Source organism: Astyanax mexicanus, chromosome 1 (genome assembly GCF_023375975.1).
Source record: "Astyanax mexicanus isolate ESR-SI-001 chromosome 1, AstMex3_surface, whole genome shotgun sequence".
In the NCBI taxonomy this organism is placed as follows: Eukaryota; Metazoa; Chordata; class Actinopteri; order Characiformes; family Acestrorhamphidae; genus Astyanax; species Astyanax mexicanus.
In genome coordinates, this window is record NC_064408.1 from 124,917,020 (window position 1) to 124,941,929 (window position 24,910).

At 37.8% G+C, this 24,910-nt stretch overlaps 2 protein-coding genes and 1 long non-coding RNA gene across 12 annotated transcripts in view; 2 read left to right on the top strand and 1 right to left on the bottom strand.

The window, feature by feature from the left end:
- Positions 1–206, bottom strand: part of LOC125784807 (uncharacterized) — a 189,483-nt gene extending 189,277 nt beyond the window's left edge. Inside the window, exon 1 of the long non-coding RNA XR_007427408.1 lies at positions 120–206. This is a non-coding gene — a long non-coding RNA (uncharacterized LOC125784807). The remainder of the gene's footprint in view (positions 1–119) is intronic.
- Positions 1–24,910, top strand: part of LOC125784528 (NACHT, LRR and PYD domains-containing protein 12-like) — a 207,534-nt gene that overhangs the window by 93,953 nt on the left and 88,671 nt on the right. The gene's annotated exons all lie outside the window — the stretch shown is intronic.
- LOC107197415 (NACHT, LRR and PYD domains-containing protein 12-like) overlaps positions 1–24,910 on the top strand; it is a 122,152-nt gene that overhangs the window by 8,571 nt on the left and 88,671 nt on the right. Inside the window, exons 6-11 of one of the 2 annotated variants that reach the window (XM_049468316.1) lie at positions 42–2,159; positions 6,112–6,285; positions 12,222–12,395; positions 15,750–15,923; positions 18,433–18,606; positions 19,158–19,322. In XM_049468316.1, coding sequence (XP_049324273.1) covers positions 42–2,159; positions 6,112–6,285; positions 12,222–12,395; positions 15,750–15,923; positions 18,433–18,606; positions 19,158–19,322 — 2,979 coding nt within the window. The remainder of the gene's footprint in view (positions 1–41; positions 2,160–6,111; positions 6,286–12,221; positions 12,396–15,749; positions 15,924–18,432; positions 18,607–19,157; positions 19,323–24,910) is intronic. The other variant, XM_049468315.1, reaches the window with a different exon arrangement.

The window sequence follows — 24,910 nt, forward strand, 5'->3', positions numbered from 1 at the left end:
CTCACTTACCTGATACTTAATTACTGTTTCTCTCTATGTAGGGGAAAGGGTAATCTACTGCAGGATCAATCTAGGTGTGGAATGTGTGAACGGGTTTTGACAGATCCAGTCTCTCTCACCTGTGGACACAGTTTCTGCAGACTGTGCATCAACAGATACTGCGATGAAACTGGTCAGGCTGGAGATTTCACCTGTCCCTCCTGCAGAAAGGGATCTAAAACATGTCCTACTCTTCATCCACACAAAGATGAATTTATAAATCAAGCTTCCGACCAACTAGAGGATGATGTTCTTCACAGTGTCATACAGAAACACAAAACCTGTATGAAGAACAGGTACGAGAGTTTATTTGAAGGAATCAAAACACAAGAGAACAGAACCCTCCTGAACAGGATTTACACACAGCTCTACATCATAGAGGGAGAGAGTGAAGGGGTGAATGAAGAACATGAGGTTATAAAGATGGAGAAGACTTCAAACAAATACTTACAGGAAACCCCAATCAACTGCTTAGACATCTTTAGACCTGTAGAAGATCCTGAAGAAGAAATGGAAGGAGTGAACAATACAGCTGTGATGGTTAATGGCATCAGACAAAATGAAAGGAAAGAAGATAAAGGACCAAAAGAGCTTAGAACTGTGCTGACTAAAGGCATCGCTGGCATTGGAAAAACAGTCTCTGTACAGAAGTTCATTCTGGACTGGGCAGAGGGAACAGCCAATCAGGATGTAGATTTCATGTTTGTACTTCCATTCCGAGAGCTGAACCTGATTAAAAATTATCAATGCAGTCTTTACACACTTCTCTGCACTTTTCATCCTGAGATCAAAGACCTGGACTCTAGGATTTGTGATGGACGCAAAGTTGTGTTCATCTTTGATGGTCTGGATGAAAGCAGAATTCCACTGAATTTTTCACAGTGTGAGAAAATGTCTGACATCACCACGACATCATCAGTGGGTGTGTTAATGACAAACCTTCTCAAAGGAGAGTTACTGCCCTCTGCTCACATCTGGATTACCTCCCGACCAGCAGCAGCCAATCAGATTCCTCCTCAGTATATCAACCGTGTGACAGAAATTCAGGGGTTTAATGACCCACAGAAGGAGGAGTACTTCAGGAAGAGAATCAGTGACCAAGACCAAGCCCAGAAAATCATCTCCCACATTAAGACAGCGAGGAGTCTCCACATCATGTGCCACATTCCCGTCTTCTGCTGGATCTCAGCCACTGTGCTTCAGCGAATCATGAAACAGAGTAATACAGAAATCCCTAAAACTCTGACTGAGATGTACTCCCACTTTCTGATCACTCAGACCAACATGAAGAAAGAGAAATATGAGGAGAACTTCAACTGGGATCCAATGGAACTGCTGAAATCTGACAGAGCCATGCTTCTGAAACTGTCAGAACTGGCTTTTAATCAGCTGATGAAGGGGAACGTGATGTTCTATGAAGAGGACCTGAGAGAGTGCGGTATTGATCTCACTGAGGCCTCAGTGTATTCTGGGATCTGCACTGAGATCTTTAGGGAGGAATGTGTGCTTTATCAAAGGAAGGTCTACAGCTTTGTACATCTGAGCTTTCAGGAGTTCCTGGCTGCTTTCTATGTGTTTCACTGCTACCTGAGCAAGAACGTGAAGGACCTGGGGGATTTTATACCACAGAACAGATATTGGCCTGAAAATGTCTCACTTCATGAGCTCCTGATAGAAGCAGTGAGCAAAGCCTCAAAGACTCAAAATGGACATCTGGATCTTTTCCTCCGTTTTCTGCTGGGCATCTCTCTGGATTCCAGTCAGAAGATCCTACAGGGCCTCCTGATCCACACAGAGAGCACCTCACAGAGCATCAACAAAACAGTGGCACACATCAAATACCTAATCTCAACAGAAGATCTTAATACTGACAGATCTATAAACCTGTTCCTCTGTCTGACTGAAATTAATGACCAGGATTTACCCAGAGAGATTCAGAAATACATAAATTCAGATGAAAGTTTAAAAAAGGATCTGTCTGTTCTAGAGTGTTTAGCTCTGTCCTACATGCTGCAGACCTCAGAGGAGGTGCTGGATGAGCTGGACCTGAAGAAATACAGCACATCAAGAATTGCTTATATAAAACTGTTTCCAGCTGTGAACAACTGCAGAAAGGCTCTGTGAGTATCTAAATGTATATAATGGCTGTTAATGTTTTAGCAATAATGAGTGAAGGCACAGAGAAACCAACTTTCTGCAGAGTCCATCACTACAGACCTTCAAACTTCATGTATCTTTAGATTAGCTTAAAAACAGTGCATAGAAACAAATGGGTTTCCATGGTCAAACGGCTCCATCTAAGCTTCACATCACCAGTCACAGGGCAACATCATATAGGTAGCTACAAAATTACCATAAAAAGGTATCTGTGAACTTACAATTACCAGAGTGACACAGTGACTGGAATCGTTCATTTTGTGTGTCATCGACACAAACAAGTAAAGCTCTGCTCAGTTTAATGAAAATGAACAGTGACACGCGTTGGTGACTAACAATAAATGATTTATGGAAAATGTTAGGATTATGAACAGAATAAATTAACCACATCAGGGGCGTTGCCTGGGTATGTACATGTGTGTATATATATATATATATATATATAAAAGGGGTGTAAAGGGTTCACAAATAAAGGAACAGATATATTCCATCAGCAAGTCCATTCCTCAATAAAGTATGTAAAACTGCAACAAATTATTAAAAGAAATATTAATAATTATGAGTCCTAAGGGGCATACACAATTAATTCTCATAGAATAACTCGTATATCCTGTATGTTTTTGCATATTCTTGCTTCTCCTACCCTGTTCTTTCTTTAGATCAGTCCAGTCCTGATCAGTTCAGTTCATTTTAGTCCTGTCCACATTTCCTCTCTCCAGCTCAACCATCTTTTCTACCACTTTTAAATAATAAATCACACCATATTTAAGGCTGGGTGACTTTCTGTTACACTTAAAGGTTTCTTTTTACTCATAAGTGACAGTATAAGGGAGTTATGGCCAAAATCACTAGCAGGCTCAGAGCCTTGTGGACAGACACTAGGATGTCCACATCTTTCCAGGTGGGTACAAGGTACTCAGACAGCTTCATTTTAAAAAGTCATTATACATCCACACAGGTCCAGAACCCCCCCACCCCCCCTTCACTTGTATGGCCCTTGAAACAAATACAAGGGGACAAATATATAAACTCTAAAAAAAAAAATCAGACCCTTTACATTATTTGTCTGTTTAAATTAAATTGCAATAGCACTTGGATTTTTAATAAAATTATATTTAATCAAATGATTTTTCCCCTCCCTGAATGCAGGCAACTACATAAAGCAAAATACAAGAGTATATCACAGTGTTCATTTTGACAGGTCATTTTGATTTAGTTTTAGTCTCAGTCTTTTTACTAAAATTTATAATAGTTTTAGTTACATTTTAGTCTATCGGAGTGACCTGTGATGAGTGATCTACCAAGTAACTTGTAATGAAGGTGGGACGAATAAAGTCAAGTTTCTGAAAAGATACACTTCTGTTGCAGTACTAACATTACTGGCTTTCAGTAGACTAGACTTACATTACTTAGCAAGTGTATTTAAAACTCATCCAGTTCAGTAACAGCAATGTTTAGCTCCGTTACCCATTAGTGTATTAGAATGTAAAAAGCAGTGAAGGCTGTATGAATTGTCTCGCTGCTCGAGAAAGAGGGATGTTTGTGTCTAATATAACTGAAACACCTTAGCTAATGATAACAGACTGCACAGATCCCTTTTACGCCTTAAACTCTAAACCAGAGACATTTCAGACAAGCTAACCTAACCTAGCAAACGAGCTAACAGAGCAGCGTTACCTGCCTTCAGAAATCTGAACAAGCGTACCTGTTTAAATATCTTGGGGACGAGATGCATGCCACATATTTAGAGTTGAGTTTTCTATGGTAGCGCAGCTGAACTTATTGTATAAATGATGTTTGATGTAAATGGGAGAGAAGGAGCAGCTGTGTGGATCAGCTGTGTGAGGTTCAGAGTGAGGGGCTGGGGGGTAGGGGGAATGGGGAATGGGGGGAGGGGGCGAGTGGCGAGTAGTACTTGGCTGAGCAGGCAGTTCAGCGTGCTGCCTGATCGCGTGCTGTGCCTGTTTGTGGCGCTACTTAAACAGAAAATAGAAAATAAAGTTTTTCAAATCCTATCGCCCCGGATTATCATAGTCATAGAGGAAAATATATATTGCGATAAACATTGATATCGTTTTATCGCCCAGCACTAACCACAGTACACAAACCTTAACTCTAACCCTGAACTATTAAAATAAGTTTATGTTGCAACATTCACTCCTTTCCTTAAAATTAACTACTTTTGCAACATTCTTTCTTTTCATACTTTTCTCAGCTTGCTTAAACATTGTCACACTATTGAATAAGTTGCTGTATAGTTGCTCAAAACGTACAATTACATTAAAAAATCATTTGGATTTGCCTGGAATCCCTTTATTTACTTGACATGTGGTCTTACTGCAGTCTTACTGTGAACTACAAATGAACAGAAGTCAGGTTTCTAAACCCTGTTCCTCCTTATTCCTAATGTTCTGCATATTCTAGAGCTTTCTCTGCTTTAAAGGCACTTAATGAAGTGGTGGTATGATGTGTCTAATACACTGCTGGATGATTGATTTATGGTCCATAGGGGGCTAAGGGATTTTAACAGGTAAACTCAATAAAAAAGATTGTTTATTAGCTGATCAGTTGGATCCGGTGGAAAACATACAATTTTAGGGCAGAGACCAGGGTTAAGTAACTGCTTTAAACTACCAACATAAAGTATTGTACTAAATTCTGGCTATCCACGACATCCAGCTTCTAGTTAACTAGTTAGATAAAATGTAATTTCTTTCATTAGAGCTTACAGTAAGCCCTGCAATCCGAAATTAATAAACACAATTTAAAAATGAAATAGTTGGCTGATCAGGTACATCAGGGCAGGTTGAACATTACATTTATATATTTTTTTTCTCAAACCTTGACTATCTCGAGGAGATCTGACTAATTCGAGTTAAGCTAACTGACTCACAAGCTGTTTTTTTTTTATTAATCACACAGTGGGTTTGATCTCTGTGTTTTGATTTGTGTCTTTTTAACCAGCTATCAGAAACAATTTCATCACAGTTTACATGTTTAGATACCATTATCTTTCTTTTAGAAAAATCCCTGTAAATCCATATGTGTTTTAACATCAGCTGCAGCTGGACCCTGCTACCTAACTCACAAAACTCTGAAATATCCTCCGCAAAACCAGCATGCTGATTGGCTGTTTGTCCTGAAAGGCGACGCCCCTGACCTACTTTGTTGCTTTTTACTGGTTTGCTCAATAAAATTATTCACTCCACCACTCCAGGTTGACTTCAGTGGACTGAAGTTTTGCTGTTTTTTCTGTCTTTTACTGCAGCCCATTTTCCACTTCTGTATGTCGGTGAAATGGTGGAATAGGTGGAGCTTTAAAATTGCTCCACAGCTGCAAAACATACAGGGGCTGCCCGCCCACAGTGCCTGAAGACATTAATAAAATATCAGATTTGTGCACACAGATATCAGCCAATGCTGATTTTCTAAAAAAAAAAGATAATAATCAACTTGCTGAGAACAAGGCTGTTCTGAATTCATGAGCATACTTTGAGCCCTGATCTGATTTCTACTGAACATTTTTAGAAGAAGCTGAAACATGCAGTCTGGAGATGTTCCCTTCAAACCAGAGACAGCTGGAACAGTTGGGGAGACCTCCAATATATGTGTTTCCATTGCAGAAACCTTACTGAGAGATACAGAAATCACTTGCTTGTCCCAATAGGTTGTGCAACAAAATATTACATTTACTTAATTACTTTTTTTGGCATTTTCAGGTTATTTTATTACCATTGTGTTTTTATTTACAGACAGGCAACAACAATTGTATCTGTTTCATGATCATGCTCATGTGTTTCTCACATGACAATAATAAAAAAATGACTCTTGGATAATTTTTTCAATAAATCTTAGACCATTTACCAGCAACTTGGACGTAGTTTTAACTAAACTCTGGTTACTCTTCTTGTTTAGACTTGCAGGCTGTGATCTCACCATGGAAGACTGTGAAACTATCTGCTGTGCTCTGAAATCAGAAAGCTCCTCCCTAAAAGAGCTGGACCTCAGTAACAATAACCTGCAGGATTCAGGAGTGGAGCTGCTCTCTGCTGGACTGAGAAGCTCACACTGTAAACTGGAGACACTCAGGTCAGTACCTCCCATTATATATTGCTGAATGGTAAACTAGTAATAAATTATTTACCAGTTAAAAAAAAACAGTTTTAATACAAAAGGATGACTTATTATTAATTATTAACATTAGTTATTTCAATCTCTCTCTCTCTCTCTATATATATATATATATATATATAACACATATGCAACACATTCCAAAGAAGTTAGGACAGGGGAAAAAAAAGAGTGTTGTTTTCTGCCTCTTACTTGCAGAGATTTCTCCCGATTCTCTCAATCTTTGGATGATATTGTGGACTGTAGATGATAAAATCCCTAAATTCATTGCAGCTGCACATAGATTAACATTGTTCCTCTACTATTGGACTATTTGCTTATGCAGTTGTTCACAAAGTTCTGAAACTTTCCCCATCCTTGCTCGTGAATGACTGATTCTTTCTCAGATGCTTCTTTTTACCCAGTCAGGACACTTACCTGTTTCTAATTAACCTGTTTACCTGTTGGATGTTCCTGGATGGATGTTGGATGTTTTTTGAGGACATTTGATGTCTCAGGCAGCCTTGTATTAAAAATTAACATCATTTTGTAATGTATATTACCACATGGGTTTAGGACACTTCAACCATTGTCAGTGAACACAGTTCATCATACAATCTACAATTGCAACTTTATACTCTGCCATGCAAAGAATAAAGTTTCATGTAACAATGTAATAGCGTAAACTGAAACTAATCATTAAAAGAAATATTAATAATTATTAGTCCTAAGGGGCATACACAATTAGTACTCATAGAATAACTTATATATCCTGTATGTTTTTGTATATTCTTGCTTCTCCTAACCTGTTCTTTCTTTAGATCAGTCCAGTCCTGATCAGGGGTGGGTTTCCCGAAAACGATCAATCTTAGCGAATAACGAACGAACTAACGAATGACGTGTGTAAAGAACGAGCCAGTTCTGCGAGTGTTTCCCAAAGAGCTTCGCAACGTGAAAATTAACGAACGAGGTTAAAGAACATCTTTGTTGACTCCTCCCCCGAAACAGCGCGCTCAATCGATCCACAAATATCGATTCAACACTGCCAATATGCAGTATTTATTCACTATTACACCCTAAAAACGTAGAAATGTGTTGTAATTAACAACATTATACTCCTAAAGATACATATGACTAAATAAATACTCGAAAATCTAATCTATTTTAAAACATTAAACTTATTTTTTACATTTTTAAAACTATTATTGTTAATATATATTATATTAATAGATATTATACTAATATTATTAACAGTAATATTGATAGTAATATTAATTTATTATTATTCTAATTTTTAATATTATAAAAATAATATAATAATACATATGTTCCTGTGTGTGTATATATATATATATATATATATATATATTACATTTTAAACCAACAGAAATATGTTTTGTACTTTATACTGTGAAGCTCCAGCTCATCCTAAATCACCATCTCAGTTGGGTTTATGTCAGGGGATTGTCAAAGCCATGCACCTTTTTGTCTACTAATTCCATTTGCGTCAATTAGTTTTCATGGTTTTAATATTAATCGACAATGTAAAAAAAAAAAAACATGGAATGAGACGTGTCCAACTTTCGACTGATATTTGCGAGCTGACACACCCCAGAGTTTGCCCAGATGAACGGCCACAATGTTGGTTAGAAGCACCTGATTAAGGAATAATATTAAATATTACCTGCACTTTCACCGATACCCTTTACAATACGTGTAGGTGTCATTAAAGACACCGCAGGCGTCCCTGCACCGGATACCAGGGATTTTCCAAATAGCATGGAAATATATTGTGTTGTGCTGTGATTCCCAGCCTGGTGGGAAGTGTATATAAGTGTGTGTATGCCACATAACAGCCTGATTATAGAATCAACTGACTTTGCAGCTTTGCTTAGACCGTGAGCATCATCTGCAGGAATTGACTGATTGCATTTCTTGCAGCATTAATGTCAAGACTTCTATTATCGCTAATCTGGATTTAAATAATTTACTCGTGGGTTTGATTGCCCAGTTAGACTACAAGCCACAGTTTGCATTATAATATAACATAATATAATATAATATAATATAATATAATATAATATAATATAATATAATAATGATATAATATAATAATAATTATATAGTAATATAATTGATTATAATTAATAGTAATATAATATAATATAATAATATTAATAATTATATAGTAATATAATTGATTATAATTAATAGTAATATAATATAATTGCTTCAAACACGGAAATTATAATTTTTCTCCCTCAAAATTGGCGGTCCCTGGTGTTTAAGGTGCTGAACTGCAAGTCGAGATCCCCTAAAGAAGCTCGTTAAAAATAACGACTGGGTGAGAGCACTCGTTAATCTGCGATCGAGTTTACATAGTACTTTAGTTACGCACGGGTTTGGGAAACACTCTTTAATTAACGATCATTCTTAAGTACGAGTTAACGAAGTTCTTAGCGTTACGAAGCTTTCGGGAAACCCACCCCAGTTCAGTTCATTTTAGTCCTGTCCACATTTCCTCTCTCCAGCTCAACCATCTTTTCTACCACTTTTAAATAATAAATCACACCATATTTAAGGCTGGGTGACACTCTGTTACACTTAAAGGTTTCTTTTTACTCATAAGTGACAGTATAAGGGAGTTATGGCCAAAATCACTAGCAGGCTCAGAGCCTTGTGGACAGACACTAGGATGTCCACATCTTTCCAGGTGGGTACAAGGTACTCAGACAGCTTCATTTTAAAAAGTCATTATACATCCACACAGGTCCAGAACCCCCCCCCCCCCCCCTCCACTTGTATGGCCCTTGAAACAAATACAAGGGGACAAATATATAAACTCTAAAAAAAAAAAATCAGACCCTTTACATTATTTGTCTGTTTAAATTAAATTGCAATAGCACTTGGATTTTTAATAAAATTATATTTAATCAAATGATTTTTCCCCTCCCTGAATGCAGGCAACTACATAAAGCAAAATACAAGAGAATATCACAGTGTTCATTTTGACAGGTCATTTTGATTTAGTTTTAGTCTCAGTCTTTTTACTAAAATTTATAATAGTTTTAGTTACATTTTAGTCTATCGGAGTGACCTGTGATGAGTGACCTACCAAGTAACTTGTAATGAAGGTGGGACGAATAAAGTCAAGTTTCTGAAAAGATACACTTCTGTTGCAGTACTAACATTACTGGCTTTCAGTAGACTAGACTTACATTACTTAGCAAGTGTATTTAAAACTCATCCAGTTCAGTAACAGCAATGTTTAGCTCCGTTACCCATTAGTGTATTAGAATGTAAAAAGCAGTGAAGGCTGTATGAATTGTCTCGCTGCTCGAGAAAGAGGGATGTTTGTGTCTAATATAACTGAAAACCTTAGCTAATGATAACAGACTGCACAGATCCCTTTTACGCCTTAAACTCTAAACCAGAGACATTTCAGACAAGCTAACCTAACCTAGCAAACGAGCTAACAGAGCAGCGTTACCTGCCTTCAGAAATCTGAACAAGCGTACCTGTTTAAATATCTTGGGGACGAGATGCATGCCACATATTTAGAGTTGAGTTTTCCATGGTAGCGCAGCTGAACTTATTGTATAAATGATGTTTGATGTAAATGGGAGAGAAGGAGCAGCTGTGTGGATCAGCTGTGTGAGGTTCAGAGTGAGGGGCTGGGGGGTAGGGGGAATGGGGGGAGGGGGCGAGTGGTACTTGGCTGAGCAGGCAGTTCAGCGCGCTGCCTGATCGCGTGCTGTGCCTGTTTGCGGCGCTACTTAAACGGGAAATAGAAAATAAAGTTTTTCAAATCCTATCGCCCCGGATTTTCATAGTCATCGAGGAAAATATATATTGCGATAAACACAATACACAAACCTTAACTCTAACCCTGAACTATTAAAATAAGTTCAAGTTGCAACATTCACTCCTCTCCTTAAAATTAACTACTTTTACAACATTCTTTCTTTTTATACTTTTCCCCGCTTGCTTAAACATTGTCACACTATTGAATAAGTTGCTGTATAGTTGCTCAAAACATACAATTACATTGAAAAATCATTTGGATTTGCCTGGAATCCCTTTATTTACTCTGGACATTACTGGTCTTACTGCAGTCTTACTGTGAACTACAAATGAACAGAAGTCAGGTTTCTCAACCCTGTTCCTCCTTATTCCTAATGTTCTGCATATTCTAGAGCTTTCTCTGCTTTAAAGGCACTTAATGAAGTAAGTGGTGGTATGATGTGTCTAATACACTGCTGGATGATTGATTTATGGTCCATAGGGGGCTGAGGGATTTTAACAGGTAAACTCAATAAAAAAGATTGTTTATTAGCTGATCAGTTGGATCCGGTGGAAAAATTTTAGGGCAGAGACCAGGGTTAAGAAACTGCTTTAAACTACCAACATAAAGTATTGTACTAAATTCTGGCTATCCACGACATCCAGCTTCTAGTTAACTAGTTAGATCAAATTTAATTTCTTTCATTAGAGCTTACAGTAAGCCCTGCAATCCGAAATTAATAAACACAATTTAAAAATGAAATAGTTGGCTGATCAGGTACATCAGGGCAGGTTGAACATTACATTTATATAAATTTTCTCAAACCTTGACTACCTATCTGGCTAATTCGAGTTAAGCTAACTGACTCACAAGCTGTTTTTTTATTAATCACACAGTGGGTTTGATCTCTGTGTTTTGATTTGTGTCTTTTTGACCAGCTATCAAAAACATTGTCATCACAGTTTACATGGTTAGACACCGTTACCGTTCCATATGTAAATCCATATGTGTTTAACATCAGCTTCAGCTGGACCCTGCTGCCTGAACTCACAAAACCCTGAAATATCCTCTGCAAAACCCGCATGCTGATTGGCTGTTCGTCCTGAAAGGCGAAACTTTATCCCTGAATCGGCTTGTTGATTGGCCTTAAAAGATTTCCCATTCATACAGCTGCCAGTGGCATGTCTCCTTAGTAATAGTACAGCTGAGCTGAGCAGAACGATTCGGGGCTACTGGAAAATTACTCGGGGCTAAAGACCCGGAAGCCCAGGCCAGGCGACGCCCCTGGCCACCTTTGTTGGTTTTTACTGGTTTGCTCAATGAAATGATTCACTCCAGCACTCCAGGTTGACTTTAGTGGACTGAAGTTTTGCTGTTTTTTCTGTCTTTTACTGCAGCCCATTTTCCACTTCTGTATGTCGGTGAAATGGTGGAATAGGGGGAGCTCTAACATTGCTCCACAGCTGCAAAACATACAGGGGCTGCCCCACACTGCCTGAAGGCATTAATAAAATATCAGATTTGTGCACACAGATATCAGCCAATGCTGATTTTCTAAAAAAAAAAATGACAATGATCAACTTGCTGAGAACAAGGCTGTTCTGAATTCATGAGCATACTTTGAGGCCTGATCTGATTTCTACTGAACATCTTTAGAAGAAGCTGAACCATGAAGTCTGGAGATGGTTGCCTTCAAACCAGAGACAGCTGGAACAGTTAGGGAGACCTCCAATATTTGTGTGGCCATTGGAGAAACCTTACTGAGAGATACAGAAATCACTTGCTTGTCCCAATAGGTTGTGCAACAAAATATTACATTTACTTAATTGCTTTTTTTAAATGATGCTGTTGAATCACAATTCAAAAGCAATGTTTGGTTGTCATAAATTCATTTTCAGTAAACCTTCATTTATGATGGCAGTTTCAGGGTATTTAATTACCATTGTGTTTTTTTTACAGACAGGCAACAACAATTTTATCTGTTTCATGATTATGCTCATGTGTTTCTCACATGACAGTAATAAAATAATAAAAAAAATTACTCTTGGATATTTTTTTCAATAAATCTTAGACCATTTACCAGCAACTTGGACACAGTTTTAACTAAACTCTGCTTACTCTTCTTGTTTAGACTTGCTGGCTGTGATCTCACCATGAAACACTGTGAAACTATCTGCTGTGCTCTGAAATCTGAAAGCTCCACCCTAAAAGAGCTGGACCTCAGTAACAATAACCTGCAGGATTCAGGAGTGGAGCTGCTCTCTGCTGGACTGAAAAGCTCACACTGTAAACTGGAGACACTCAGGTCAGTACCTCCCATTATATATTGCTGAATGGTAAACTAGTAAAAAATGGTTCACCCGTTCAAAAAACAGTTTAACACGAAAGGATGATTTATTATTAATTATTAATATTACTTTCAATCTTGCTCTTAAAAATAACTCAATTTACTGTAATGTGAAAAATTTGCACGATATCTGTTTGTGTATATACAGTGCTGTGAAAAAGTATTTGCCCCCCTACATATTTCTTTAGTTTTTTTCTTTTTTGTGATACTGATGTTTTTCTGAATGTCAAACAAACTTTAATATCAGACAAATATAATCTGAGTAAATACAAAAAGAACTTTTTAAATGATAATTTTATGTATTAAAGGAAAAAAAAACAATTCAAACCAATCTAGCCCTGTGTGAAAAAAGTGTTTGCCCCCTAAAACTAATAACTTGGTTTTGTCACCCTTAGCGGCAATAACTGCAATCAAGCTTTACTGATAACTGGCAGTGAGTCTTTCACATCTCTGTGGAGGAATTTTGTTTCACTCTTCTTTACAGAATTGTTTTACTTCAGACATATTTTGGGGGTTTTCCAGCATAAACCTCCTGTTTAAGATCATCCACAGCATCTCATTCGGACCTCGACTAGGCCATTCCAAAACCTTTATTTTTTTTTTTTTAAGCCATTCAGCGGTGAACTTGTTTGTGTGCTTTGGATCATTGTCCTGCTGCAGAACCCAAGTACACCTGAGCTTGAGGTCATAAACAGATTCATAAACATTCAGGATTGTCTGGTAAACAGAAGAATTCCTGGTTCCTGGTTACAGCACGTTATCCAAACCCTGAAGCAGCAAAGCAGCTCCAGATTATCACACTACCACCACCATCATGTTTTACTTTCAGTATGATGTTCTTTTTCTAAAATTATGTGATAGTTTTACAACAGATATAATGGGACACACACCTTCCAAAAAGCTCCACTTTTGGCACATCAGTACAAAGAATATTTACCCAAAGTTGTGGGGATCATCAAGATGCTTGTTGGTAAATGTGAGATGCCTTGTAATTTTTTTGTGCCTTGTAATTCTCCTATGGAGACCATTTTTTGAACAGTCTCTTTCTTATTATTGAATCATTAACACTGACCTTAATATTTTTTGGCTTGTAATTCTCCTATGGAGACCATTTTTGAACAGTCTCTTTCTTATTATTGAGTTAACACTGACCTTAACTGATGACCTGCAGTTCATTAAATGTTGTTCTGGGTTATTTTGTGACCTCCTGGATGAGTTGTCCATGCCCTGTTGGAATAATTTTGGTCGGTTGGTTTCTCCTGGTAAGGTTCACCAGTGCTCCATGTTTTCTCCATTTGTGAATAATATCTCTTACTGTGGTTCACTGGAATCCCAAAGCTTTAGAAATGAGTTTGTAACCTGTTCCAGACTGATAGATGATCAGTGACTTTGTTTTCTCATCTGTTTTTGAGTTTCTTCAGATTGGGACATTATGTGTTGATTTTTGCAATCGTTTAGCAGCTTCATGTTGTCAGAAAGGTTCTATTTAAGTGATTTCTTGATTCTACAGGTCTGGCGGTAATAAGACCTGGTTGTGGTTAGTTTCCAAAAAGTATGATTAATTACAGTTAATTATGGGGCGGGGGGGCAAACACTTTTTCACATAGGGCCAGACTGGTTTGGATAGTTATTTTTATATGAAATCGTCATGTAAAAAGTGATTTGTATATTTACTCAGGTAATATTTGTCTGATATAAAATTTAGTTTGATAATCTGAAAAATTATTTTTTGATGCTGCAACACATTCCAAAGAAGTTAGGACAGGGGAAACAAAAGCCTGAAAAAATGAGGAATGCTGGCATAGAGTGTTGTTTTCTGCCTCTTAAATGCACAGATTTCTCCAGATTCTCTCAATCTTTGGATGATATTGTGGACTGTAGATGATAAATTCATTGCAGCTGCACATAGATTAACATTGTTCCTCTACTATTGGACTATTTGCTAATGCAGTTGTTCACAAAGTTCTGAACCTTCCCCCATCCTTGCTCGTGAATGACTGAGTCTTTCACGGATGCTTCTTTTTACCCAATCATGACACTCACTTGTTTACCTGTTGGATGTTCCAAACAGGTGTTTGAGGACATTTGATGTCTCAGGCAGCCTTGTATTAAAAATTAACATCACTTTGTAATGGATATTACCACATGGGTTTAGGACACTTCAGAAAACTATTGTCAGTGAACACAGTTCATCACTCAATCTACAAGTGCAACTTTAAACTGTGCCATGCAAAGTGAAAGCCAAATATCGACAACACCCAGAAATGCTGCCGACTTCTCTGGGCCTGAACTTATCTGATGCAAAGAGAAAAAGTGTCCTGTGGTCTGACAACACCAAATTTCTAATTATGTTTGGAAATTATGGTGTGTCCTCCAAGCAAAAGAGAAAAGAACTGTCCAGATAGTTCAAAAAGTAGTTTTATTGTGAATATTGCATACGTACAGGACATTTAGAGGATTCTTCTACCCAAAGTTACGGCAAATAAAACAAGCAATAGTTGACTAAAGTACAATTAAATAAAATGATAAATTATACAAGAATGATTGAGAATTAGACACTAAATTTACAATTTATGGGCTCAAATGTACAATACAACAAGGTTACAGATATAGACATACGTGAGGGAAAAAAATATCCAAGACAATAGTGCAATATAAGAGTAAGTGTGGAGAGGGGATGACAGTACCAGTATAAACAGAACCCATATTGTTCTCAGTGCAACATTAAAAAGGCAGCATCTCTGATGGTATGGAGGTGTGTTACTACCCATAGCATGGAGAACCTGTGAAGGCAACATTGATGCTGAAAGCTACATACGTGTTTTGGAGCAACATATGCTGCCATTCAAGGGACATCTTTTTCAGGAATGTCCTTATTTCAGCAAGACGATGCCGATCCACATTCTGCACGTTAAAAAAAGCATGCCTTCACAGTAAAAGAGTATGGATATTAGACTGTCCTGCCTCCCATTGAAAATGTGTGGCACAAGCAAGAATGGCAAAGAATTCCAGCTACAAAGCTTTAACAATTAGTGTTCTCAGTTCACAATTGCTAATTGAGTGTTTCTAATGTAACACAGTGATAAACATGGCCCTGTCCTAACTTCTTTGGAACATGTTACATCAAACTTAAAATGAGTGAATATTTGCAAGAAAACAAAAAATGTATTATTAAATATCTTATCTTTGTAGTGTATTTGTTTTTATTTATGTCTTACATAACATTTCAATTTCATTGGAACTGTGGTTGTATAAAATCTCTCCTATAAAAGTTTCTCATTTAAATTTTTGGCTTCTATTCTTACTCTGCAGACTAGTTAGCTGTAATCTTGGTCAAAAGACGTGTGCAAATCTAGAATCAGTTTTAAACCTGGAAAGCTCCTGCCTCAAAAATCTGGACCTCAGTTACAATGACCTGCAGGATTCAGGAGTTAATTTGCTCTGTGCTGGATTACAGAGTTCACGCTGTCATCTGGAGACACTCAGGTTAGTATTACTGTTAAATTGTTACTGAAATAATACTAGTAATATATTACTAGTAATAGACTGTTTACTGGTTTATTTTCAGTACGGCATTACGTTCATATTTACCCTAATACTGCTATGCCTTTTAAACTTAAATTCAAGGATTCAAGGAGATTTTATTGTCATTCGCATCACATGTGGTACATGAGGAACAAAATTGTGATCTCACAATCTAGTTTACACCCAGGAGCAATTGTAGATAAAGTAGATAAATATAGATAAAATAAAATAAAAATAAGAACACAATAAAAGGTGGGAGCAACATGAAGTACAGAGCGCAAGTTTGCTATAGCAGCATGATAGTGTGAATTAAGAGCATACAGTGTAGTGCAGACTGTTGTTTAGGTGGAGTTTAAGAGTCTTACAACTTCTGGAATGAAGCTGTTTCTTAGTCTGGTTGTTTTGCACTTGATGCTCCGCAGCCTCCGGCCTGAGGGGAGCAGGACAAAAAGTCTGTGTGCTGGGTGGGTAGGATCCTTCCTGATGCAGGTGGCCCTTTTCCTGCATCTGGATATGTACAGGTGCTGGTCAACGAATTAGAATAATTTGAAATAGTGCAATCATGAAATTCTTTGAATGCATTTTTTGTGCAGAAAGCAAATCAGGTGTTCACCGCACCTGTCCTACTCGTTAGACTAATCACAGAACTCGTTACCTGGAAAAAAATTTGCTCAGCTGAGCTTTCCAAAAGGCCCATTTAGGCCATTTAACTGTGACACTGTTGTTTTATTGAATTAGAATAATGGAGAAAAGGTTTCATTGAATTAGAATAAATGCTCAAATTTTTGTTTTCTGTGAAGAGTGTTCACTGTGCAGTATAAAGTCAGGGTTGAGTAGAATTTCTAAGTTGTAAAATCAATCATGGGTAAGCAGCGCAACCTCTCAACCGGAATAGTGGCTCAAATTCAAGCCCTTCGCCAACAAGGCTTGACCCAAACTAAAATTGCTGAGCAGCTCGGCATCAGCCAGTCTTCCGTCTGCAAAGCTCTCAAGAAAAACTGCAGCAAGCGCACCAACTGTTCCGGCGTCCGAAAAACTTCTGCTCGCGACAACAAGCAGCTGAGAAAGATCGCAGTCAGCAACCGGTTCAAGTCCACTTCCGAGCTCACCGACTTGTGGAACAAGCAGACCGGCGCTGACGTCTCCAGATCAACCACTTACCGTCGTCTGCGCGAACTCGGCTTCAGCAGTAAAACCGATGCTGAACAAGAAACAAATGGAGAAACGGCTGAATTGTGCCAAAGAACACGGCGAGTGCTGAAGACTGGCAGAAAGTGGTCTTCAGTGACGAATCACGCTTCTGCATCTCCTTCGGTGACCAAGGTCCTCGTGTCTGGCGTCTAATGGCGAAACCTACAACCACGAGTTTTTTGGTTCACTAAAAAACAGCTTGAAGTTTTGGCATGGCTGGCCAACTCGCCTGACCTCAATGTCATTGAAAACCTTTGGGCCATCGTCAAGCGGAAAATTCGCGACAGAAAGCCTACTACGCTGGACCAACTGAAGCAGAACATCGCCACTGCCTGGGAAGCTGTGAGTGCGGAAAGTTGCGACAAGCTGGTCAAATCGATGCCGCGGAGACTTCAGGCAGTCATACAAGCCAAGGGGGCAGCCACAAAATACTGAGAAAGTGATGATTGTAATTATAATAAAAATTATTCTAATTCAATGAAACGGTTTCTCCATTATTCTAATTCAATAAAACAACAGTGTCACAGTTAAATGGCCTAAATGGCAATTTTTTTTCCAGGTAACGAGTTCTGTGATTAGTCTAACAAGTAGGACAGGTGCGGTGAACACCTGATTTGCTTTCTGCACAAAAAATGCATTCAAAGAATTTCATGATTGCACTATTTCAAATTATTCTAATTCGTTGACCAGCACCTGTAGATGTCCGTGCATGTCCAGCAATCTTCTGTGCAGCTTCACCACCCTCTGCAGAGCTTTCCTGTCTGCAGCAGAGCAGCTTCCATGCCACACATAGATGCTGGAGCACACAATGCTCTCCACCACACATCTATAGAAGGAGATGAGGACTGTGCTCCTGAGTCAGCTGTATATATACACCTGTAATTCACTATTGTACTTAATATCCCTCCTTTTTGTGAAATTTGTTGCCACTCTGCAGACTAGCTAGATGTAAAAATCTTAAAAATCTAGGATCAGTTTTAAACAGTTTTAAACCCTAAAATAGATTGACCTCAGTTACAATGACCTGCAGGATTCAGGAAGTGAGCTGCTCTCTGCTGGACTGAAGAATTCTCACTGTAAACTGCACATTCTCAGGCTCATTTTATTACTTAATGGTCAACAGTGCAATTTCTATGATAAATATAACTTGACCCTGGTTAATGAGTACCACACACATTTTACACTATGGGGAAGGGCAGCAACAACAGTGGCAAGGAAAAACTCACTAAAAGCCCACTTTGACTTTACTGTAATCACTTTGTTTACCCTCTCTCTCCAGGCTAGCTATGTGTAATCTTGGGGTAAAGGCATGTGAAAATCTGGCATCAGTTGTAAACCTGGAAAGTTCCTGCCTGAAAGAGCTGGACCTCAGTAACAACGACCTTCAGGATTCAGGAGTGGAGCTGCTCTCTGCTGGACTGAAGGGTTCACACTGTGAACTGCAGATTCTCAGGTTAGTACCTCTCTCAATTCATTACTAAAGGATAAATATGAGTAAATAGATTAACGTCACACTTTCATAAAGCAGTACTACTGACATTGTTGGACTTTGTTGGTTTCTTTAATTCTTTTCATTTAAATTTCCCACCGTATACAAACTCTTAAACTCTATACACCAGACATCTGTTTTGTTTCTGTCTATACTTTAACATTCTTCTTTCACCCTGTTCTTCAATGGTCAATACACAGACGACCACCACAGTGCTATTATTATTATTAGCTTTCTTCAGTGGTCACTGGACCATGTAGACTTTCGTAACACAGTCATAATACTATGTGTGAGTGGTGGTATTGCTGAAGCTTTTAATACATTTTTCTCTGAATGTGTAATCTAAAGAGCATTTAATGTGCTTATAGAATTTACAGTTTGCTGTAGTATCAAATGATAAACATAAAAATATATAGTTATTTAAACTTACTTTCTGCTGTCTGAATTCTAAATGCAATGTGATATAATTTTCCTTTCTCTCAACTTGCCTCTCTGATATCCCTCTTTCTGTGCAGATTATCTGGTTGTATGGTCTCAGAGAAAGGCTGTTCTTCTTTGGCTGCAGCTCTAAGTTCAAATCCTTCCCACCTGAAGGAACTGGACCTGACCTTCAACCACCCAGGAGAATCAGCACAACAGCTGTTCTCTGCTAGACTAGAAGATCCAGGCTACACGGTCAGGTATGAACAACTGTTCTGATGTGTGTGTTTGTGTGTGTTGGTAAAAGTGGAGGATTATGTGTTATTGGTCTGGTTGTGCACAACCTGTTGAAAGTTAGCAAACAGCTCCCCTCAATCTTACATGTAGTTCTGATATTGAACATGGTGTAAAAAAAAACCTCCATATTTTTCAGTTAAAGAAAATATGAAAATCTGAAAAATTTGATAAATGGCATTTTATATGTGTAAACATCTCGAAATTTGTATTAATTAAAACAGTAATTCAAATAGCCAAGTGAATTAACTTAACTACCCTGCACTAGTGAAAGGTGTTTGTACACAAATCTGTGTGGAGGCATTTTCCAATATGGCTTGGTCACAACAATCTGGAGCCGTCATGAAATCATCTGATGAGCAGGACTGAGAGAACTCAAACACATAAATGGGCATATTTAAAAAAAACCTAACAAGAGACTAGGTCTGAGAATGTCTATGTTTAAAATACATTTTTATAAACATAAAAATGTAAGAATGCTTAAAATGCTTGAAAATGGCGTGGTCAGTCTCAGACAAGGGTTCAGGGTACCAGCAGTCAGTCCAAAACCAGCTGACCTGGAGATTCAAGGGGAATGCTTTCTTCTAAGCCCCACCCACCTGTGAAAACTGTGTCGAACTCAGAAGCAAAAAAATTGAGCTTTGAAAATTCACAAAGAAACAAAAATAAAAACAAAGACTGTCTAAATCCAAACTGAAATAGCTTTCTAATAACGGCAAAGAATAATAAAGTAACTAAGTATATTTAAAAATATATATTTGCTATTTTTTCTCTTTTGAATTTGCAACATACAATTTGTCCTTTTTATTTTTTACATTTGGATTGCAGATTTTATATTTTTTTTAATGTAAAACTTTTGGCACAAAATTCACTCCATAGACTCTTCTGAACATTAAGAAAAAGGGTGCATAACCTGTGGACTCATGAGCTGTGCAATTAAGTGTAAATGGTCTAGTGTAAGTGTAAAAAGTCTGCAGCATTTGGAGCCAATTTTGCTTGTCCCTCGAGTTTACGGCTCTAATTAAGCCTGGACAAAATTTTGGTATCGGTAATTATCGCAATAAGAAATGTTTCAGTAACGGTGATATTATTTTTGTGCTATATTGATATGTATTTTTTTACAGAATCTTTTACAGACAGACGTTTTGTACTGCCATCAGTTCGAGCTGAACACAATAGGTCTCCTTACCTCCCAGATAAGACACTTTTTCTTTACTGAAATTCCCACCAAAAACATTTGAACAGTACTGTATATTTAAAGTATTATATAGTTTTTGTGAGAGGCATCAAAGACTTAAATAATATTTTCAGACAGTTGTAGGTACAGATTTCCATTGCAGGGATGTTTAGCAGTTTTTCGGAGGGCTTCAAAGTATTTATATCGATATCAAAATGATATGACATCGACCGAAATTAAGGAATATATTGTGATATAAATTTTGGCCATATCGTCCAGCACTAGCTCTAATCATGTTGCCCAGCTTGCAGTTGAATTAGTCAACATTGCCATAACCCATGGGATGATAGCTTGTAGTTCTTGCCTTTTTTACCCCAAGAATCTGCAGTAACTCTTGAATCAGGTGGTTCTCAAAATTTGAACCTTAGTCTGAGTGAATGTGCTCCAGGAATCTATACACACAGAAGAATCTGTGCCATAGTTGCAAGCTACTTGAAAATTTGTGAGCTTTTCATTTTATGTTTAGGTGTAGAGGTGGGTAATCTAGGTTCAAAAAGTAAAAATCCATCCCAGGATTTCACTCCAATTGCCTGGCTGGCTCTGGTGCTAATTCAACCTAATCCCTGGAATGGATTTTTAATTTCTGGACCTGGATTGCCCACCTTTAGCTACGCGTGAGTTTGGGTCATCCTTAAAGAACCATTCTAGGTTCCAAGCTGGCTAAGACAGTAGGCAACACTGGCATCAAAAGCAAAAGCTTCTACTTTATCATCTTAAGGCGCCCTGGCCCGCTCATAAAATGTCATAATTAATATCTGTCTGTGTTGAATATGAATATGAATAATTATAGGCTCAATACAGACACCTAATATGCAGTATATTAAGTCTTAGAATATCTGCCTTTCAGTTGTCTTGCCCATTTAGCTGTATTTCCTTTTAGAAAATAAACATTTACGAAATATGCAATTTTTTCTATTAAAAATATGATTTATAATTTGCATATTTGCGTTTTTCGTACGTCCATATTTGATCCAATGCGGACATGTAATACGGAACTGTAAACCATTTCACTGTACGGTTCCTGAATTAGATCCAAAAAAGTGCGTTAGGCTATATTATACAGTTTTACAGCAGCTTGTGTAATTAATCCCCCAGGGTTTCTAGAGGTCAACACTCACACACACCCAGCCCCCACCAGTGCTTACCTCTCCCTGCTCCTTCAAAATCGCTCCAAATGAGTAAATCCATCAATCCATTTGCCAAATCCTCATTTACCTTTAAGAAATTTGAGGCATAAAAAATTATAATATCGATTATAACGCCTTATTTAAAGGTTTGGCTGGGTTTACAGCTTACTAATGCAGAATCTTTGAAGAAAGACATGTGAATCAGCTCTGTCGACCAATCAGGTTCGGGGAGGGGTAACCCGACACTGTCGGATGTAACCCGACACTGTTACTGAGCAGAGAGTCCTATTTTTCTGCTTTGTTTACTGCAGAACTCTGTAAATTCATATGCCATAGATTTGATAGCTTAAATATTATCTGCAACAAATAAAGACAAAAAGAGAATTAAATGAGTCCAAATGTTTTTTCCACATTTTATTACGTTGCAGCCTCGTTCCAAATTGTATTAAATTAATCTCTTTCCTCAAAATTCTACACAAAATACCCCAATATGACCATGTGAAAAAACTTTTCTTGAGAGTTGTCTCGGAGGAATACAGACAATTCCTTTGACTTCATGCTTGGTTTTTGGGCTCTGACATGCAGTCAACTGTGGGACCTTATATAGACAGGGGTGTGCCTTTTCATATCATGTCCAATCAACTGGATTTACCACAGGTGGACTCCATTTAAGCTGTAGAAACATTTTAAGGATGATCAGTGGAAACAGGATGCACCTGAGCTTAATTTTGAGCTTCATGGCGAAGGCTGTGAATACTTATTTCTTTTTAGTTTTTTATTTTTAATACATTTTCAGAACTCTCAAGAAAACTTCTTTCACATGGTCATAATGGGGTATTTTGTGTAGATTTTTGAGGAAAGAGATTAATTTAATACAATTTGGAATAAGGCTGTAACGTAACAAAATATGGAAAAAGTGAAGCGCTGTGAATACTTTCTGGATACACTGTATATTATTGCTATATGCAATATTTGTAAGTTCATTGTGCAAAGCTCCAATCTACAGCTGGTTGGTAAAGCATGTAGTAAGGACAGGTATGATACAGTCTGTGTGAGTCTGTCTGTAAAAGATTTTCATAACATCCCTCTGAAGACTTTTTTTTCAGTTTAACTAGTCATTGGGGGTTTAGTGCACTATAGGCCCCTATAGTGCGGCCTAGGCTCCTGTTTATAAGTTTTTTTCCCTTTACATTACTTTTACTTTTATACTTTAAGTAGTTTTAAAAGCAGTACTTTTAGACTAATAAAGGTTTGAGTTGATACCTCAACTTCTAAAAAAGTATGTATGAACCCCAGTATCTATACTTCTACTTGAGTAATGAATGTGGGTACTTTTGACACCCTTGGTCCTTGGTGACCAGCATCATCATGGACAACCTGCAATACCATGTCTAGCAGTAAAGCTGGAACAACATACTGATGGCATTTCTTTCCAGACAAATGCTCTTTGCAGACATGGTGCAATATCCCATCTAACATCTTTAACTTGTCCCACTGTTTGAGGGTTTTCTTAAATGTCTCCTTTGTCCTCTCTCACCTTGGCTTTCTACTTCATGTGTTATGTAACAGAATCACCTTGCTTTTTATCTTGAAGTTCCTCCAGCGACAGAACAGTTAGTTTACTGTGACCAATCGATGAGCAAGATTAAGAGACTTGCAAGCAAAAGCAAGACAGTCAGCCTGGTGTGGCAGTGGGTGAGCATCTTTTTTGGTTTGATCGTTGAGCTATCGATAATCCACACATATTCGTAGGTCACCACTCTTCTTTCACACAATCACTAGCAGTGAGGCACACTCACTGGAAGATTTGTGAATGATCTCATGCTCCTCCATTTTTGAGAGCACCTGCCTATTGCCTATAGCTTATGGTAGTCATTGGCTTTGCCGCTATCTAGTGTGTTCTTTCAAAATACCTTTTCATGTAGCTCCATTCCTTCCAGTACGTCGACAATAAACAATTCAACATCAAGACATCACCTAACCCAAGTTTGTTTACCCTATCATGGAGACTGGAATTTGGTAGCACTTAGTCTGCTTTTGATGTAACACCTTCACATCACTACAGAATGGCTGATGTAGGTTAAAGTCAAAAGTCACCTCAAGGGCCAGGAAAATAAATTAGCCACTCTTGAGTTTCTCTTAAATATTACTGGCTATCACATAAGTCCTGTTTCTTGACTGGGTCTCACCTATCTGCATTCATTGAAGCTACAACCCTCCCAACTATGATGATTATCTTATGGTCTTGAGACCTTAGTGGCTCCATGAGGATGGCACTCCCCTCAGAAACTGTATAAATGCTTTTTTATATATAAACATTTTTTTTCACGTTTTTTTTTTCACTTGAACACTGTAGCTAATGTAATATATATATATATATATATATATATATATATATATATATATATATATATATATTTTTTTTTTTTTTTTTTTTTTTTTTTTATGGGCTAACAGGCTTCAAACGTGCTGTGCTCACCCAAATAAACTGTTTTCAGAAGAGATAAGTGTGTAGATTAATTTAGCGCTCCTCAGGACAAAAAAGTATTCAAAACTGCTGGATATCAGTGTGAATCGGTCATTTAAAGTGGCCCTCTGAGCTGAGTGGAAGGCTTGAATGAAAACATAAATGTTTTAATTTAAATAATCATTTAAATAACAGGTGTGCCGAATTTTGACTCCCTGGTAGAATCCGACTTTCCTTCATGACGCTCCTTCATGACGCTCCTCCACTCTGTATCAGTCTATACTGGACAAGCTGAGGAAGCCGCAGCTCCGCTCGGATAACATTAAAGGCACTTTGCTGTTTGTGTACCGCTCACCTCAGAATGTTTATAACTATGCGGCTGCCAGGTAAGATTGTTGAAGGCTACTGAAGACTATTAAAGGCTATTGGAGGTTATTGAAATGGCTATTGGGCACAGAAATCAGTACAGGCTGGTTAGATAAGTGATTCACTTCCTCGTCCCTCACTGCAGAGAATACGCAGCACTGTCACATTTTTGTAAAAGAAAATAAACTTCTTCTGTGCTGTACTGTTTATTAACATCATTATAACAGATTTTGTTCATTCCAGCTATTTGGGAATTCAGTTAAAAGCTCCATTTTATTGCTGTAACGTTACTTACTAAAAAATGTGGAATTTAAATCGGGTCTGGGCTCGTAATCACAGTTTATGAGGGCGGGCAGA